Source organism: Ranitomeya variabilis, chromosome 3, assembly GCF_051348905.1.
Source record: "Ranitomeya variabilis isolate aRanVar5 chromosome 3, aRanVar5.hap1, whole genome shotgun sequence".
NCBI lineage: Eukaryota > Metazoa > Chordata > Amphibia > Anura > Dendrobatidae > Ranitomeya > Ranitomeya variabilis.
This window is the reverse complement of record NC_135234.1, coordinates 483,951,366-483,970,469: the sequence shown is the minus strand read 5'-3', so window position 1 is coordinate 483,970,469 and position 19,104 is coordinate 483,951,366. Positions and strand designations below refer to the sequence as shown.

The window sequence follows — 19,104 nt, the reverse complement described above, 5'->3', positions numbered from 1 at the left end:
GGGGTATCAGCGTACTCACAACAAACTGGGCAACAAATATTGGGGTCCAATTTCTCCTGTTACCCTTGTGAAAATAAAAAATTGCTTGCTAAAACATCTTTTTTGAGGAAAGAAAAATGATTTTTTTATTTTCACGGCTCTGCGTTGTAAACTTCTGTGAAGCACTTGGGGGTTGAACGTGCTCACCACACATCTAGATAAGTTCCTTGGGGGGTCTAGTTTCCAAAATGGGGTCAATTGTGGGGGGCTTCTACTGTTTAGGCATATCAGGGGCTCTGCAAACGTAACATGATGCCCGCAGACCATTCCATCAAAGTCTGCATTCCAAAATGTCACTACTTCCCTTCCGAGCCCCGGCATATGCCCAAACAGTGGTTTACCCCCACATATGGGGTATCATCGTACTCAGGACAAACTGGACAACAACATTTGGGGTCCAATTTCTCCTATTACCCTTGGGAAAATAAAAAATTCTGGGCTAAAAATCATTTTTGAGGAAAGAAAAATTATTTTTTATTTTCACGGCTCTGCGTTATAAACTTTTGTGAAGCACCTGGGGGTTATAAGTGCTCACTATGGGTCATTCCATGTCAAGTGAACCAATGATTTTTACCACTATATTTTTAATTCTTTTGAGATTTTGGTATTTGGTAATAGTTTGTCAGAGAATGCAAAATGTGAAGAAAAAAAAAATTCTAGATATTTTTTTTTATTTTTTATTGATTTTCAAAGTTCGGAAAAAGTGCGAATTTCGGTGTTGCCTGCCCTTACATTTCTCCCCGTAACTCAGGCTAGAAAAGAGATAGAGAAACAAAATAAACACCATTCTACTCAGAACTGTACATGCTTTCACCAGATATGTCACAAGAGTATCTTTGATAATAATTTACCTATGCGAACGCAAGCGCAAAACTTTAAAACCCATTTCCGAAAAAAACGTTTAATTTAAATATTTCAAAAACTGCACATGTGCCTGTTATGCTCCTAGCCACTTCTGCACCAAAATACAAGCTGGGATCGTGATGGGATCATATTTTAAAAAATAAAACTATTACAGTGTCAGTTCAAAAATCTTGATTTCAGGTCTGTTCAGCCTGTGGTGTAGAAGTGTGGGGTCTGTATTTACCAAATATTCCATGATTGTTAGCTATTCCTGTATTATTTTATTATGTTAGAGTTAGAAGCAGGAGAGGACAGAGGAGAAAGCTTTGTTAGGGCCCAACCTGAGATTGAACAGGGGTAGACGGTGACTGCAGAGCAGATGACAGGCCGGCAGCTCGGGCCTCCACAGGCCGTATTCACACCAAATCTTATCACCCAGGCAACTCCTCAAATGGAGGGAGAAAAATACTCTTACCATCCAGTTCATGTATTGTACAAACCAGGACTACAGGGAGGAGGAGAGATTGTTATAACATCGGTTACAGGCACAGGGACTCAGCAATACCGCACTGTTATCCCATGTAGTGGAAATAAAGACAGTGACGTCTATGACGTGGTAGAAGGCGGCACAAGATCGGCAATGGATGACACAACTGGCGATGTGACCTGTGAATATGATCGGCGCTGACGGCTACTGGACTCTCCAAAGATTGTGAAAATGAAGACGTAGAAGTGACTTTTCTGCACCTTCTGGTCCAGCGCCGTCCTTTGTGTATCCAAGAAAACCAGACATTGTAAAAGTGAACAAAAATCAGATATAACTCAGGTGGAGCCGAGCACCATGACAGCCGCACATACTCTGACACAGAAGGAAACGGCCATTGCTAGTGAGCGCTTATGGACAAGATGACATTTCACCCACTAGAAGGGACACATTGATGATAACAGGCCAGTGTAAAAACCTACTATTAATTGTTTAATTAGTTCATATTTTATAGTACGAGGATTTAACTACTGGACTATTCTTCTTAAACACTTCAGAAATGACATGTTTAGTGATATAGTAGAAAAAAAAATGTTCCATGTATAAATGGGTGGTAGAAATATTGGTTCTTTTAATCTTGTTTTTAACATATAATCAGGATGAGACTGTATTTAGAAAACCACACTTGAGGATGTGATCACGTTTTTTCTTTTGGCTTGTTCAATGAATTAGGCTACGTTCACACGTTCCTTTTTTTCATCCTTTTTTTTTTCAGGTCCTGTTTTGAAAAACCGCAGCTAAATTCAGCGCTGATTTTAGCTGCGGTTTTTGATCCTTTTTCTTCTGCGGATTCCACTGCGGGTTTCCAAATGCAGTTTCCTATTGGTGCTGCTGGAAACCCGCAGTGGAATCCGCAGAAAGAATTGACATGGTACTTCTTTTTTCTGCAGGCAAAACCGCTGCGGATTTGCCTGTGGAAAAAAGGATCGTCGGCACAGCGGTTCCTGTTTTCCATTGGGTTACATTGTACTGTAACCTACATGGAAAACTGCTGCGGATCCGCAGTGCAAATCCGCTGCGGATCCGCAGCAAAAACCGCACCGTGTGAACATAGCCAAAAGGTTGAAAATGCTGAGCCAGTTGTTATGATGATTAAGATGTATTTATTCTGGCACTTTGGTATTTGTTTTTTGTGTTTCTTTATTGTTACATATAAATGCTGAATGCAATAAGTTGTAATTTGAAAAGAAAAAGGGAAGAAGCTCACACAAACATAAAATCAGATGATTCAAGGCTTAAAAAAAAATACAAATTTGATAGGTCCCAAGTTGAATCCCTGTACAAATATAAACAAGGACACAAGTAACACACATGCATGTTTTCACAATTTTAAAACATACGTTTTTTTCAGAATTGCGCATCAAAATGTTTAATTTGATTTCACCAAAACAAAATATAAAGAAACATAGTCTTGTGACATATCAAATGAAAGCCGGTACCGTTCTGAGAAAAATGATGCCTCTCCCACCTCTATATCTTAATCATAGCCCGAGATATGATAAAAAATGTAAAGCCATACCAGGCCAAAATCAGCGCTTTTTTAAAACTTTAAAAATCTGTAAAAAATTAACTGATGAAGAAAAAAATTCTAAACTTTTAATTTGTAATTAACTAAAGTTGTACTTCATAAAAACAAAAAATAAAAAAAATCTAAAGACGTCAGGTAAAAAAAATATTCATATTTGGATCACTTGATATGGAATGACCCCTATGCATCTAGATAAGTTCCTTGGGGGGTCTAGTTTCCAAAATGGGGTCACTTGTAGGGGAGCTCCAATGTTTAGGCACACAGGGGCTCTCCAAACGCGACATGGTGTCCGCTAACGATTGGAGCTAATTTTCCATTAAAAAAGTCAAATGGCAGGCCTCCCCTTCCGAGCCTTGCCGTGCACCCGAACAGTGGTTTACCCCCACATATGAGGTATCGGCGTACTCAGAAGAAATTGACCAACAAATTTTAGGATCCATTTTATCCTGTTGCCCATGTGAAAATGAAAGAATTGAGGCTAAAAGAAATTTTGTGTGCAAAAAAAGTACTTTTTCATTTTTGCGGATCAATTTGTGAAGTACCTGGGGGTTTAAAGTGCTCACTATGCCTCTAGATAAGTTCCTTGGGGGGTCTAGTTTCCAAAATGGGGTCACTTGTGGAGGAGCTCCAATGTTTAGGCACACAGGGGCTTTCCAAACGCGACATGGTGTCCGCTAACGATGGAGATAATTTTTCATTCAAAAAGTCAAATGGCGCTCCTTCCCTTCCGAGCCTTACCATGTGCCCAAACAGTGGTTTACCCCCACATGTGAGGTATTGGTGTACTCTGGAGAAATTGTCCAACAAATTTTAGGATCCATTTTATCCTGTTGCCCATGTAAAAATGAAAAAATTGAGGCTAAAATAATTTTTTTGTGAAAAAAAAGTACTTTTTCATTTTTACGGAACAATTTGTGAAGCACCAGGGGGTTTAAAGTGCTCACTATGCTTCTAGATAAGTTCCTTTGGGGGTCTAGTTTCCAAAATGGGGTGACTTGTGGGGGAGCTCCAATGTTTAGGCACACGGGGGCTCTCCAAACGCGACATGGTGTCCGCTAAAGATTGGAGCCAATTTTTCATTCAAAAAGTCAAATGGCGCTCCTTCCCTTCCGAGCCCTGCCGTGCGCCCAAACAGTGGTTTACCCCCACATATGAGGTATCAGCGTACTCAGGACAAATTGGACAACAACGTCCATGGTCCAGTTTCTCCTTTTACCCTTGGGAAAATAAAAAAATTGTTGCTAAAAGATCATTTTTGTGACTAAAAAGTTAAATGTTCATTTTTTATTTCCATGTTGCTTCTGCTGCTGTGAAACACCTGAAGGGTTAATAAACTTCTTGAATGTGGTTTTGAGCACCTTGAGGGGTGCAGTTTTTAGAATGGTGTCACTTTTGGGTATTTTCAGCCATATAGAACCCTCAAACTGACTTCAAATGTGAGGTGGTCCCTAAAAAAATGGTTTTGTAAATTTCGTTGTAAAAATGAGAAATCACTGGTCAAATTTTAACCCTTATAACTTCCTAGCAAAAAAAAAAATTGTTTCCAAAATTGTGCTGATGTAAAGTAGACATGTGGGAAATGTTATTTATTAACTATTTTGTGTCACATAACTCTCTGGTTTAACAGAATAAAAATTCAAAATGTGAAAATTGCGAAATTTTCAAAATTTTCGCCAAATTTCCATTTTTTTCACAAATAAACTCAGAAATTATCGACCTAAATTTACCACTAACATGAAGCCCAATATGTCACGAAAAAACTATCTCAGAATCGCAAGGATCCGTTGAAGCGTTCCTGAGTTATTACCTCATAAAGGGACACTGGTCAGAATTGCAAAAAACGGCAAGGTCATTAAGGCCAAAATAGGCTGGGTCATGAAGGGGTTAAGTGTTTTTTAACCACGCATATAGTGCCCACATTGCTATATACTACGTGGGCTGTGTTACTTACTGCGTGGGCTCTGTTATATACTACATCTCTGTTCTATATACTATGTAGCTGGGCAATATACTACGTGACTGTGCTGTATACTACGTCGCTCTGCAATATACTACATGGCTGGGAAATATACTACGTCACTGGGCAATATATTACGTTACTGGGAAATATACTACGTGACTGGGCAATATACTACGTGGCTGGGCAATATACTACGTGGCTGGGCAATATACTACGTGGCTGGGCAATATACTACGTGGACTGTGCAATATACTACATGGCTGGGCAATATACTACGTGACTGGGCAATATACTACGTAGGCTGTGCTATATACTACGTGGACTGTGCAATATACTACGTGGACTGCAATATACTACGTGGACTGTGCAATATACTACGTGGACTGTGCAATATACTACGTGGCTGGGCAATATACTACGTGGCTGGCCAATATACTACGTGGCTGGCCAATATACTACGTGGGCTGTGCAATAAAATACGTGGACTGTGCAATATACTACGTGGCTGGCCAATATACTACGTGGCTGGGCAATATACTACGTGGGCTGTGCTATATACTACGTGGACTGTGCAATATACTACGTGGACTGCAATATACTACGTGGACTGTGCAATATACTACGTGGACTGTGCAATATACTACGTGGCTGGGCAATATACTACGTGGCTGGCCAATATACTACGTGGCTGGCCAATATACTACGTGGGCTGTGCAATAAAATACGTGGACTGTGCAATATACTACATGGCTGGGCAATATACTACGTGGACTGGGCAATATACTACGTGGGCTGTGCTATATACTACGTGGACTGTGCAATATACTACGTGGACTGTGCAATATACTACGTGGCTGGGCAATATACTACGTGGCTGGCCAATATACTACGTGGCTGGCCAATATACTACGTGGGCTGTGCAATAAAATACGTGGACTGTGCAATATACTACGTGGCTGGCCAATATACTACGTGGCTGGGCAATATACTACGTGGGCTGTGCTATATACTACGTGGACTGTGCAATATACTACGTGGACTGCAATATACTACGTGGACTGTGCAATATACTACGTGGACTGTGCAATATACTACGTGGCTGGCCAATATACTACGTGGCTGGCCAATATACTACGTGACTGGCCAATATACTACGTGGGCTGTGCTATATACTACGTGGACTGTGCAATATACTACGTGGACTGCAATATACTACGTGGACTGTGCAATATACTACGTGGACTGTGCAATATACTACGTGGCTGGGCAATATACTACGTGGCTGGCCAATATACTACGTGGCTGGCCAATATAGTACGTGGGCTGTGCAATAAAATACGTGGACTGTGCAATATACTACGTGGACATGCATATCCTAGAATACCCGATGCGTTAGAATCGGGCCACCATGTAGTGTGTGTATATATATATATATATATATATATATATATATATATATATATATATATATACCTTCATATCGCTGATATAAGGTGTATAATATATATACACACACAGGACTGTGCAGACCCTGGAGGTATACCGCAGTACAGAGCCTACTCTACACGTTGGCAGTCGGCGCTCCCGTCCTCCGGTGCTGAGCAGCACGGTGTCGCCGGCCGGTGATGACATTACCTAGTCTCCGCGCATTGTGTCTCTGAGCTGTGGCTGCTGTGGCTTCTGTCACTGGGGAAGGAATAGCGCGCTGCACCGGAAGAGGAAGTGAGTGCCTCTGGGAGCTGCGCGGCGGGCATGTGCGGAGCAGCAGTGGTTGGTACGTACGTGTGTGCAGCCATAGAGAGCCGTAGTAGCCCTCAGTGCCCAGGACGACCAGCTCTGTGACTTGTGCCACCTTCCTGCTGTGCCAGGCACGTGGTGACCGCTCTAATGCCCGCCGGTGCTGGGCAGTGTCACCCCTCCCTCACAGTGATTGTTTTTTTTCCCACTTTCTGTTTTCCTCCCATTCTTCTAGAGACGTGACTTCATGTACTTTTTGTGTGTGAATGTAGCTGTATGAGGGCTTGATTTTTTGGTGGACGATTTTTAGTTCTATAATAATAATTATTTTGTTTTGTTGTTTCGTAGTTCTGAATTTTTGTGGTGTTTTTGCAGCATTCATTGAGCAGTAAAAATGATCTGGAAATGTGATTGTTCGGGTCAGTGTGATTGCTGCGAGGCCAAGCTTGTACTCCGCCACTGACTGCTGATGAGACAACATGCCGACTGTTCTGTGACCGATGGATGGCAGCTGGCGCACAACTTGCACTCACTGGGTGAAATGTTGGTGTTCCACCCTGATGTTACCAATACACCCCCCACCTAGAGTGAAAACTGCTTTTTGATCATATCGGTCTGGATTTTACCTTTAACCCCTTCACCCCAAGGGTGGTTTGCACGTTAATGACCCGGCCAATTTTTACAATTCTGACCACTGTCCCTTTATGAGGATATAACTCTGGAACGCTTCAACGGATCTTGGCGATTCTGACATTGTTTTCTCGTGACATATTGTACTTCATGATAGTGATACAATTTATTCGATATAATTTGCATTTATTTGTGAAAAAAACGAATATTTGGTGAAAATTTTGAAAATTTCGCAATTTTCCAACTTTGAATTTTTATGCCCTTAAATCACAGACATATTTCACACAAAATACTTAATAAGTAACATTTCCCACATGTCTACTTTACATCAGCACAATTTTGGAACCAAAATTTTTTTTTGTGACGGAGTTATAAGGGTTAAAAGTTGACCAGCAATTTCTCATTTTTACAACACCATTTTTTTTTAGGGACCACATCTCATTTGAAGTCATTTTGAGGGGTCTATATGATAGAAAATACCCAAGTGTGACACCATTCTAAAAACTGCACCCCTCAAGGTACTCAAAACCACTTTCAAGAAGTTTATTAACCCTTCAGGTGTTTCACAGAAATTTTTGGAATGTTTAAATAAAAATGAACATTTAACTTTTTTTCACAAAAAAATTATTTCAGCTCCAATTTGTTTTATTTTACCAAGGGTAACAGGAGAAAATAGACCCCAAAATTTGTTGTACAATTTGTCCTGAGTACGCTGATACCCCATATGTGGGGGTAAACCACTGTTTGGGCGCATGGCAGAGCTCGGAAGGAAAGGAGCGCCATTTGACTTTTCAATACAAAATTGACCGGAATTGAGATGGGACGCCATGTTGCATTTGGAGAGCCCCTGATGTGCCTAAACATTGAAACCCCCCACAAGTGACACCATTTTGGAAAGTAGACCCCCTAAGGATCTTATCTAGATGTGTGGTGAGCACTTTGACCCAACAAGTGCTTCACAGAAGTTTATAATGCAGAGCTGTAAAAATAAAAAATCATATTTTTTCACAAAAATGATCTTTTTGCCCCCAATTTTTTATTTTCCCAAGGGTAAGAGAAGAAATTGGACCCCAAAAATTGTTGTGCAATTTGTCCTGAGTACGCTGATACCCCATATGTGGGTGTAAACCATTGTTTGGGCGCAGGGCAGAGCTCGGAAGGGAAGGAGCGCCATTTGACTTTTCAATGCAAAATTGACTGGAATTGAGATGGGACGCCATGTTGCATTTGGAGAGCCCCTGATGTGCCTAAACATTGAAACCCCCCACAAGTGACACCATTTTGGAAAGTAGACCCCTTAAGGAACTTATCTAGATGTGTGTTGAGCACTTTGACCCAACAAGTGCTTCACAGAAGTTTATAATGCAGAGCCGTAAAAATAAAAAATCATATTTTCTCACAAAAATGATCTTTTCGCCCCTATTTTTTTATTTCCCCAAGGGTAAGAGAAGAAATTAGACCACAAAAGTTGTTGTGCAATTTGTCCTGAGTACGACGATACCCCATATGTGGGGGTAAACCACTGTTTGGGCGCATAGCAGAGCTCGGAAGGGAAGGAGCGCTATTTTACTTTTCAATGCAAAATTGACTGGAATTAAGATGGGATGCCATGTTGCGTTTGGAGAGCCCCTGATGTGCCTAAACATTAAAAACCCCCACAAGTGACACCATTTTGGAAAGTAGACCCCCTAAGGAACTTATCTAGATGTGTTTTGAGAGCTTTGAACCCCCAAGTGTTTCACTACAGTTTATAACGCAGAGCCGTGAAAATAAAAATTCTTTTTTTGTTCACAAAAATGATTTTTTTAGCCCCCAGTTTTGTATTTTCACAAGGGTATCAGGATAAATTGGACCTCAAACGTTGTTGTCCAATTTGTCCTGAGTACGCTGATACCCCATATGTGGGGGGGAACCACTGTTTGGGCGCATGACAGAGCTCGGAAGGGAAGGAGCGCCATTTGGAATGCAGACTTAAATGGATTGGTCTGCAGGCGTCACGTTGCATTTGCAGAGCCCCTGATGTACCCAAACAGTACAAACCCCCCTCAAGTGACCCCATATTGGAAACTAGACCCCCCCAAGGAACTTATCTAGATGTGTTGTGAGAACTTTGAACCCCCAAGTGTTTCACTACAGTTTACAACGCAGAGCCGTGAAAATAAAAAATCTCTTTTTTTTCCCACAAAACTTATTTTTTGGCCCCCAGTTTTGTATTTTCCCAAGGGTAGCAGGAGAAATTGGACCCCAAAAGATGATGTCCAATTTGTCCTGAGTACGCTGATACCCCATATGTTGGGGTAAACCCCTGTTTGGGCACACGGGAGAGCTCTGAAGGGAAGGAGCACTGTTTTCCTTTTCAACGCAGAATTGGCTGGAATTCAGATCGGATGCCATGTCCCGTTTGGAGAGCCCCTGATGTGCCTAAACAGTGGAAACCCCCCAATTATAACTGAAACCCTAATCCAAACACACCCCTTACCCTAATCCCAACAGTAACCCTAACCACTCCTCTAACCCAGACACACCAACCCTATTCCCAACCATAAATGTAATCCAAACCCTAACCCTATTTTTAGCCCCAACCCTAACTGTAGCCCCAACCCTAGCCCTAACCCTAGCAATAACCCTAGCCCTATCACTAGCCCTAACACTAGCCGTAACACTAGCCGTAACACTAGCCCTAACCCTAGCCCCAACCCTAGCCCCAACCCTAGCCCCAACCCTAGCCCCAACCCTAGCCCCAACCCTAGCCCCAACCCTAGCCCCAACCCTAGCCCCAACCCTAGCCCCAACCCTAGCCCCAGCCCTAACCCTAGCCCTAAACCTAACCCTAACCCTTGCCCTAACTCTAGTCCTAACTCTAGCCCTAACCCTAACCCTAATGGGAAAATGGAAATAAATAAATTTTTTAATTTTTTTATTTTTCCCTAACTAAGGGGGTGATGAAGGGGGGTTTGATTTACTTTTATTGTGGGTTTTTTAGCGGATTTTTATGATTGGCAGCCGTCACACACTGAAAGACGCTTTTCATTGCAAAAAATATTTTTTGCGTTACCACATTTTGAGAGCTGTAATTTTTCCATATTTGAGTCCACAGAGTCATGTGAGATCTTGTTTTTTGCGGGACGAGTTGACGTTTTTATTGGTTACATTTTCGGACACGTGACATTTTTTGATCGCTTTTTATTCCGATTTTTGTGAGGTAGAGTGATCAAAAAACAGCTATTCATTAATTTCTTTTTGGGGAGGCGTTTATACCGTTCCACGTTTGGTAAAATTGATAAAGCAGTTTTATTCTTCGGGTCAGTACGATTACAGCGATATCTCATTTATATCATTTTTTTTATGTTTTGGCGCTTTTATACGATAAAAACTATTTTATAGAAAAAATAATTATTTTGGTATCGCTTTATTCTCAGGACTATAACTTTTTTATTTTTTTGCTGATGATGCTGTATGGCGGCTCGTTTTTTGCGGGACAAGATGACGTTTTCAGCGGTACCATGGTTATTTATATCATTTTTTTTGGTCGCGTGTTATTCCACTTTTTGTTCGGCGGTATGATAATAAAGCGTTGTTTTTTGCCTCGTTTTTTTTTTTTTTTTTCTTACGGTGTTTACTGAAGGGGTTAACTAGTGGGGCAGTTTTATAGGTTGGGTCGTTACGGACGCGGTGATACTAAATATGTGTACTTTTATTGTTTTTTTTATTTTATTTAGCTAAAGAAATGTATTTATGGGAATAATATTTTTTTTTTTTTCTTTATTTAGGATATTTTTATTTTTTATTTTTTTTTACACACATGTGGGGAATTTTTTTTTAACTTTTTTACTTTGTCCCAGGGGGGGATATCACAGATCATTGATCTGACAGAGTGCACAGCACTCTGTCAGATCGACGATCTGCTGTGCAGGGCTGCAGGCTTACCAAGTGTCTGCTCTGAGCAGACACTCGGTAAGCCACCTCCCTCCCTGCAGGACCCGGATGCCGCGGCCATCTTGGATCCGGGACCTGCGGCGAGAAGGGAGGTAGGAGACCCTCGGAGCAACGCGATCACATCGCGTTGCTCCGGGGGTCTCAGGGAAGCCCGCAGGGAGCCCCCTCCCTGCGCGATGCTTCCCTATACCGCCGGTACACCGCGATCATGTTTGATCGCGGTGTGCCGGGGGTTAATGTGCCGGGGGCGGTCCGTGACCGCTCCTGGCACATAGTGCCGGATGTCAGCTGCGATAGTCAGCTGACACCCGGCCGCGATCGGCCGCGCTCCCCCCGTGAGCGCGGCCGATCGGCTATGACGTACTATCCCGTCGAGGGTCAGATAGGCCCAGGTCACCTCGACGGGATAGTACGTCTAAGGTCACAGAGGGGTTAAAGAGGTTGTGCACTACTTTCTCATTTATGATCTGTCATTGATGACTAATCAGTCAGGGTCTGACACCCAGCACACACTGCCGATCAGCGGAAGCCGGAAATGCTCATTTTATATCAGTAGGAGGGGGATGTGCCGCAATTGATTACTGGGGCTGCCATCGCCGAGAACAACTGATCTGTGGTGGTACCGGGCGTCTGACTCTTAACTAATCAGACTTTGTTGATCTATCCTAAGGATAGGTCATCAGTGATATAATAGTGACAACAACTTTAAAGGAAATATGTTATGACATTTTTAAACTGTTCCCAGTGTGTGGTTAGTGATGCAATCATTTCGTTCAGTCACGGTTGTCGCCGTCACGCAATTTGAATCATGTTCCCGGGGTTGTGCAGACGCCACTCGAATCCGCCTTGAATTCCTGCACTTGGGCAGTGTGTATCATGGAGCCGGGCATGTGCTGTGATGAGCGGCTCCCCATGTTTGCACCATGATGAGCGGCTCCCCGCGTATGCACACTGAAGCTGTGTGTAGTACCCAGCTTTACTGACTGTATGCGCATGCACCCACAGTGAAGCTGGGTAGTACACACAGCTTCAGTGCACAAGCTCGGGAAGCCGCATGTCACGGCGCATGTGCAGCTCCACAATAAACACTGCACAAGTGCAGGATCTCAAAGCGGATTGGAGTGAGGTCGGCGCAACCCCGGGAACCTCATTCAAATTGTATGGCGGCGACAACTGTGACTGAACAAAATGAAGCAGGTACGATTAACTATATAAAGTGCTTCTTGCACATTATTATAGTGCTGTTTTTAATTTAAAAAAAAAGAAAAAGTGTTACTGATGCACGTTGCATCACTATCCACGCACTGAGGACAGGTTAGATGCTAAAAATGACATGACAGGTTGCCTTTAAACATGTGTTCACCTGTGGATAAACACATTTAACAAGATCCATTTGGGATCCAAAAGAGCTAGCTCTTTATGGTGAGCAGAGCTGAAACATTCCGGGTTGTCCATCACTACCCCTTTGGATGTTTCCGTATCTCCACCCCCAGTGGTTGGAGTCTGACATCACTTGCAGTGGCAGTGCTATTCTCTGCTCGCTCGTTCTCTCGTTAGGGTGTGTGCACACGTTGCGGATTTTGCTGCGGATCCGCAGCAGCTTTCCATGCGCTTACAGTACAATGTAAACCTATGGAAAACGCAATCCGCAGTGCCCATGCTGCGGGAAAAACGTGCGGAAACGCTTCGGTTTACATTCCGCAGCATGTTACATAGTTACATAGTTACATAGTTAAGGTTGAAGGAAGACTGTAAGTCCATCTAGTTCAACCCATAGCCTAACCTAACATGCCCTAACATGTTGATCCAGAGGAAGGCAAAAAAAAACCATGTGGCAAAGAGTAACTCCACCATGGGGAAAAAAACTCCTTCCCGACTCCACATACGGCAATCAGACTAGTTCCCTGGATCAACGCCTTATCAAGGAATCTAGTGTATATACCCTGTAACATTATACTTTTCCAGAAAGGTATCCAGTCCCCTCTTAAATTTAAGTAATGAATCACTCATTACAACATCATACGGCAGAGAGCTCCATAGTCTCACTGCTCTTACAGTAAAGAATCCGCGTCTGTTATTATGCTTAAACCTTCTTTCCTCCAGACGTAGAGGATGCCCCCTTGTCCCTGTCTCAGGTCTATGATTAAAAAGATCATCAGAAAGGTCTTTGTACTGTCCCCTCATATATTTATACATTAAAATAAGATCACCCCTTAGTCTTCGTTTTTCCAAACTAAATAGCCCCAAGTGTAATAACCTATCTTGGTATTGCAGACCCCCCAGTCCTCTAATAACCTTGGTCGCTCTTCTCTGCACCCGCTCCAGTTCAGCTATGTCTTTCTTAAAAGAAAATTATTTTGTGCGGATTCCGCAGCAGTTTACACTTGCTCCATAATAGGAATCCGCAGGTGTAAAACCGCAGGTGGAATCCGCAGTAAAACGCAGTGCCTTTTACCTGCGGATTTATTAAATCCACTGCGGAAAAATCTGCAGAGCTAAAAAATACGTGTGCACATACCCTTACAATTCGCACTGACGGCGCACTCTACTTCTCATCAGAGTCAATGAGAGAGTGCATTGTTTCTGTGCACTGAGAAGTGCAGTGCATAGTGACAAGATCCTACTGAGTATCCATCAGAATTGACAACTGACGCATGCTCAGTAGAGTAGGGACTAGCCCAGCCTTTGAAACAGATGTCCCTGATGACGCTTCTTTTCAGGGGGGAGGGGCAGTAGCAGTGACCACAGCCGCTGCCCCCTGATGACAATACGTTTGAGTATACTTGGATTCTGAAATGAAGCTTCATCACACAGGATGTAATAAAAATATAAATAAAGCAGTTGGAAATAGTGATGGAGCGATAGGGACCTTTAATTAAAGTATATTAGAAAAAAGATTTGATTTTGAAATTAAATAGATATTCAGAATTATAATAATTTTTAGTTTTTGGTCACCCCTTTAATGAATTAGGGCCATAGTGTCTATAAATATATTGATGGATTTGCAGAAATAAGAATTCATTAACATGCACACACCATTAGATGAATTGGGCGCAACTTATCACTGGCGTCCTACTCGCCAGAACTGTTACTCCAATCAGGGTTGCCACAGTTGTCAATGAATTTTCTATGCACCATCGTGCCCTAGCTCTGCCAAGCTGGCCAAAACTGGCATGAAAACGCCACAGGTTGCCAAATTTTTGTTTAAGCTGATAAACACATTGATCAATCAGGACCAATATTGCTGAGCTGACCTTACAATTATGTTGACAGAAAATAAAAATAACTTGAAAAATGCGGTGATGAAAAATGATTTTTTTCTGGTGTTTCCAGGATTATATTTTGAAGCTTTTGCAGAATCTCTCCCCAAAAAAGTGCATTTTATATTTCACTATAGATTTTATTGTAACATCAGGCTGCTGCATTTTTAGCCAAAAAAATGGAAACAAGATCATGTTTTCTGTTGCTGTTGTTTTTTTTTTGCAGAACTCTGTGTGATTAAAATATGTGGAGTACAGGATGCATGATTTTAGCTATATGAGACTTGTGTGGCAACAGAATCATGCAATAAAGTCTGTATTTTTGCAGTATTCCATATAAAGGAAACTTCACACTATAAGGCCGGCGTCACACTGGCGAGTTTTACGGACGTATGAGCGCAGAAAATACACCCGTAAAATATGCATAACACACGGCCCAATGATTCTCTATGGCCCAGCTCCTATCAGCCGTATTTTACGGATCCGTATTATACGGTCTTCTACGGCCGTACAAAATCGCAGCATGCTGCGTTTGTCACCGTATTGCGCAAAAAAATCGCCAATGAAAGTCTATGGGGGCGAGAAAAATACGGATTACACACGGACCAGCAGTGTGACTTGCGAGAAATACGCAGCGGTGTTCTATAGAAAAGCCGGTAATTCAATTGCCGGCTTTTCATTTCTCCTTCCCAAACCCGACATGATATGAGACATGGTTTACATACAGTAAACCATCTCATATCCCTTTTTTTTTGCATATTCCACACTACTAATGTTAGTAGTGTGTATGTGCAAAATTTGGGCACTGTAGCTTGTAAAATAAAGGGTTAAATCGCGGAAAAAATTGGCGTGGGCTCCCGCGCAATTTTCTCCACCAGAGTGGTAAAGCCAGTGACTGAGGGCAGATATTAATAGCCTAGAGATGGTTATTGGCCCCCCCTGGCTACAAACATCTGCCCCCAGCCACCCCAGAAAAGGCACATCTGGAAGATGCACCTATTCTGGCACTTGGCCACTCTCTTCCCACTCCCATGTAGCGGTGGGATATGGGGTAATGAAGGGTTAATGTCACCTTGCTATTGTAAGGTGACATTAAGCCAGATTAATAATGGAGAGGCGTTAATTATGACACCTATCCATTATTAATCCAATAGTACGAAATGGTTAATAAAACACACATTATTTACAAGTATTTTAATGAAATAAAGACACAGGTTGTTGTAATATTTTATTATACTGGTAATCTACCTGATGACCCTCGTTCTGTAACAAAGGAAAAATAAAAAAAACAATATCCCTGGAGCCTGGTAAAAAGTTCCCACACTCGAGATCATATTAGGACATCCAGCAGAGGGCGCCTCACCGCAACTCAAGGTAACTACAGGTCATTCCCCTGCACTCCATTCATTCCCGGGGGTTTTATAGCCACCAGCACTGCTTTAGCACAGCTCCTGGCTGTAAAATGATTTAACCCCTTCAGATGGATTTACTTCGTGGGACTTGACCTGAGCGTCGGAAGGTATGAAATATTGTTGAGTTTTTATTTTTCCTTTGTTACAGAACGAAGGTCATCAGGTGGATTACCAGTATAATAAAATATTACAACAACCTGTGTCTTTATTTCATTAAAATACTTGTAAAAAATGTGTGTGTGTTTTATTAACCATTTCGTACTATTGGATTAATAATGGATAGGTGTCATAATTAACGCCTCTCCATTATTAATCTGGCTTAATGTCACCTTACAATAGCAAGGTGACATTAACCCTTCATTACCCCATATCCCACCGCTACACGGGAGTGGGAAGAGAGTGGCCAAGTGCCAGAATAGGCGCATCTTCCAGATGTGCCTTTTCTGGGGTGGCTGGGGGGCAGATGTTTGTAGCCAGGGGGGGGCCAATAACCATGGACCCTCTCTAGGCTATTAATATCTGCCCTCAGTCACTGGCTTTACCACTCTGGTGGAAAAAATTGCGCGGGAGCCCACACCAATTTTTTCCGCCATTTAACCCTTTATTTTACAAGCTACAGTGCCCACATTTTGCACATACACACTACTAACAGTAGTATGGAATATGCAAAAAAAAAGGGATATGAGATGGTTTACTGTATGTAAACCATGTCTCATATCATGTCGGGTTTGGGAAGGAGAAATGAAAAGCCGGCAATTGAATTACCGGCTTTTCACATATCTCGCGCTGAATTAAATATAAGTACAGAATATATATATACAGTATATGTGTGTCTCGATGACATATATATATATATATATATATATATATATATATATATATATATATATATATATATACTGTATATATGTTTTAACGAACATTTGAGCACATAAATCCATTAGATGTCGGTTTTGCAAGCCTGCGAGAAAATATCGCAGTACGGATGCCATACGGATTACATACGGAGGATGCCATGCGCAAAATACGCTGCCACACTCTGCCTACGGATGACATACGGATCACTATTTTTGGAACATTTCTGCGTATTACGGCCGTAAAGTACAGACCGTATTTTCATACGCTGAGTGTGACGCCGGCCTAAGAGTCATTATTCTGGCACCTATTAGCCTGCAAATACCACAAGAATGCAGCAAAAAATCTGCATTGGCACATAATGGATCTATGGTCTGCTGAGGTCATTTGGATTGGCCATATCTACACAGGGCTCTGTACTCTCACTGATGATGCTGGGACTATTCTATTACTGTAGTAGTATAAGGCTATGTTCACACATTGCGTGGCTATGTTCACACATTGCGTTTTTTTTCTGCAGCAAAACCTGCTCCCTTGGCATTAAAACATTTTGCAAAAAAGGTTTTGCTTGGTTTTTGTTGCTTTTTTTGCTGCGTTTTTGTCATCCTTAATTTGTCTATTTTACTTGCTGATAAAGTTTAATGCCCCCCCAAAAAAATCTGGTTCTACTTCATCAGGTTTTGGCACAAAAAAAACGCAGCAAATCCTGATATCTGTGATTTTTCTATGTTTTTTTCACCACCCATTCCTTTCAATGGGTGAAAAATGCTGAACGAAGTGACATTCTCTATTCTGCAAACCCAAGGTTTTGCACAGAATACTGAGGACTAAAAAAAAGCGGTGTGCATGAGATTTCTGAACTCTCATAGATATAGCTGGCACTGCAAAACTCAGCTAAAAGTAGCAGAAAAAAGCTTAAAAAAACCTCACCAAAAACACTTATGTGTGCACACAGTCTAAACATGAGTTTGACTTTATGCTGCATTTTAAAATAATCTTTCTGTTTATCTTTCAGTCTAATTTTCACAAAGCCTGGAAATGGGTTTCATGAACGCGTTCCTACGAAACTTTAGGTGTTCTACGGTCCACAATCTAATTAAGGAAGGTATAAATAGACAGCGCCCCTTAAGAATTTCTCACCAGCTCATGCAATGCAGAGTGTTGATGCTGACCCACTGCATAAGGAACCAAGAGAAGCCCAGTGCTTCTGAAAAGTTAGATCTGGACACGTGGAAAAATATTTTAAAAAGTTCTGCACCAAAGACTGAAAGTGAAGAAAGCGAGCAAGAAACTGAAGAGGAGTCCACTATTGAAAGTGTGCAGAAGCTTGTTGACATGTGGAGACTGGCAGGAAAAGCCGTACCTGACTCCATTAGCACAGAGGAGCTACAGGTCCTTCTGGAGCTTCCCACAAAGTCATCCAGAAAAAAATACCTGAAACAACTCCACTTTAAAGAGATAAACAAGAAAAGTAGACAAAAAAAGAAAATGGAAAAAGAGCAGTCAAAGAGCAATGTTGAGATTAACACTGAGAAGCGAAGTACCTACTTGTTAAATTTCAGAAGTAGGTCAGAGGATTGCTTTGAGGCATGGCGTTGTGCCCAAGCTATGATATTTGGGCAACCACTAGTATTTGATATGGCTTATGAACGCTACATGTCTCAGAGAGAAATGGAGAACACGGTGACTCAACTTCAGATGTGTGACGGCTTCAACAAAAGCTCCATAGAACCCTTTCATCTTCATTTCTGTAACTTACAACCAAATAGTCTGTACCATAAAGAGTTGGTGAAGCGTTATGAGGGTGCCTTTGATAACCTTATGATAACTACCACTGAAAAGTCGCACGTCGACCTCTTCCCTAACGATCAACTGGTTTACCTCACGGCTGACTCTCCAAATGTGCTCAAGACATTTGAGCATGATAAAATTTATATCATTGGGGCTTTTGTTGATAAAAGTCAAAAGACTGGAGTGTCTTTAGGAAATGCTAAGCGGCTACAGTTGGCCACAGCACGGTTACCATTAGATAAGTTCCTGAAGTGGAACTGTGGAGGCAAAAATCTCACCCTTAACAACATGATTGAAATCTTGATGACTGTTAAGGACACTGGAGACTGGAAGAAGGCACTGTCCTCTGTTCCAACCAGAAAACACGATGGATTTAGAGAAAGTCATAAATCTGAGCAACTCTTGTCAAAAAATGCTAAAACATATGAGTTATTGAAACGGAAAGCCACAAATGCTCAAAAAGAGACCCAAACTCATTCTGCCCAAAAGGAGTCTAAAAACTGGTGGCAAGAAACTGATTAATGCAATATATAATCAAAAACAGTAAATCATACAATTACTTTTGTTAA

General features: G+C 41.8%; 2 protein-coding genes across 3 annotated transcripts in view; one reads left to right on the top strand and one right to left on the bottom strand.

Annotated features, from left to right (window-relative positions):
• The window catches only part of TXNL4B (thioredoxin like 4B), a 23,475-nt gene extending 16,855 nt beyond the window's left edge, over positions 1 to 6,620 (bottom strand). Inside the window, exon 1 of one of the 2 annotated variants that reach the window (XM_077296733.1) lies at positions 6,550 to 6,620. The gene's annotated coding sequence lies outside the window, so the exon portion shown is untranslated. The other variant, XM_077296734.1, reaches the window with a different exon arrangement.
• Positions 6,475 to 19,104, top strand: TRMT10C (tRNA methyltransferase 10C, mitochondrial RNase P subunit). Its single transcript, XM_077296732.1, has 2 exons — positions 6,475 to 6,688; positions 17,760 to 19,104. Exon 2 carries the CDS (start codon positions 17,783 to 17,785, stop codon positions 19,055 to 19,057), a length of 1,275 nt encoding a protein of 424 aa, XP_077152847.1. The 5' UTR covers positions 6,475 to 6,688; positions 17,760 to 17,782; the 3' UTR covers positions 19,058 to 19,104.

Bases quoted from the DNA above. Each gene is read 5' to 3' on its own strand.
- TRMT10C (XM_077296732.1), top strand. From the start codon at position 17,783: ATGGGTTTCATGAACGCGTTCCTACGAAACTTTAGGTGTTCTACGGTC.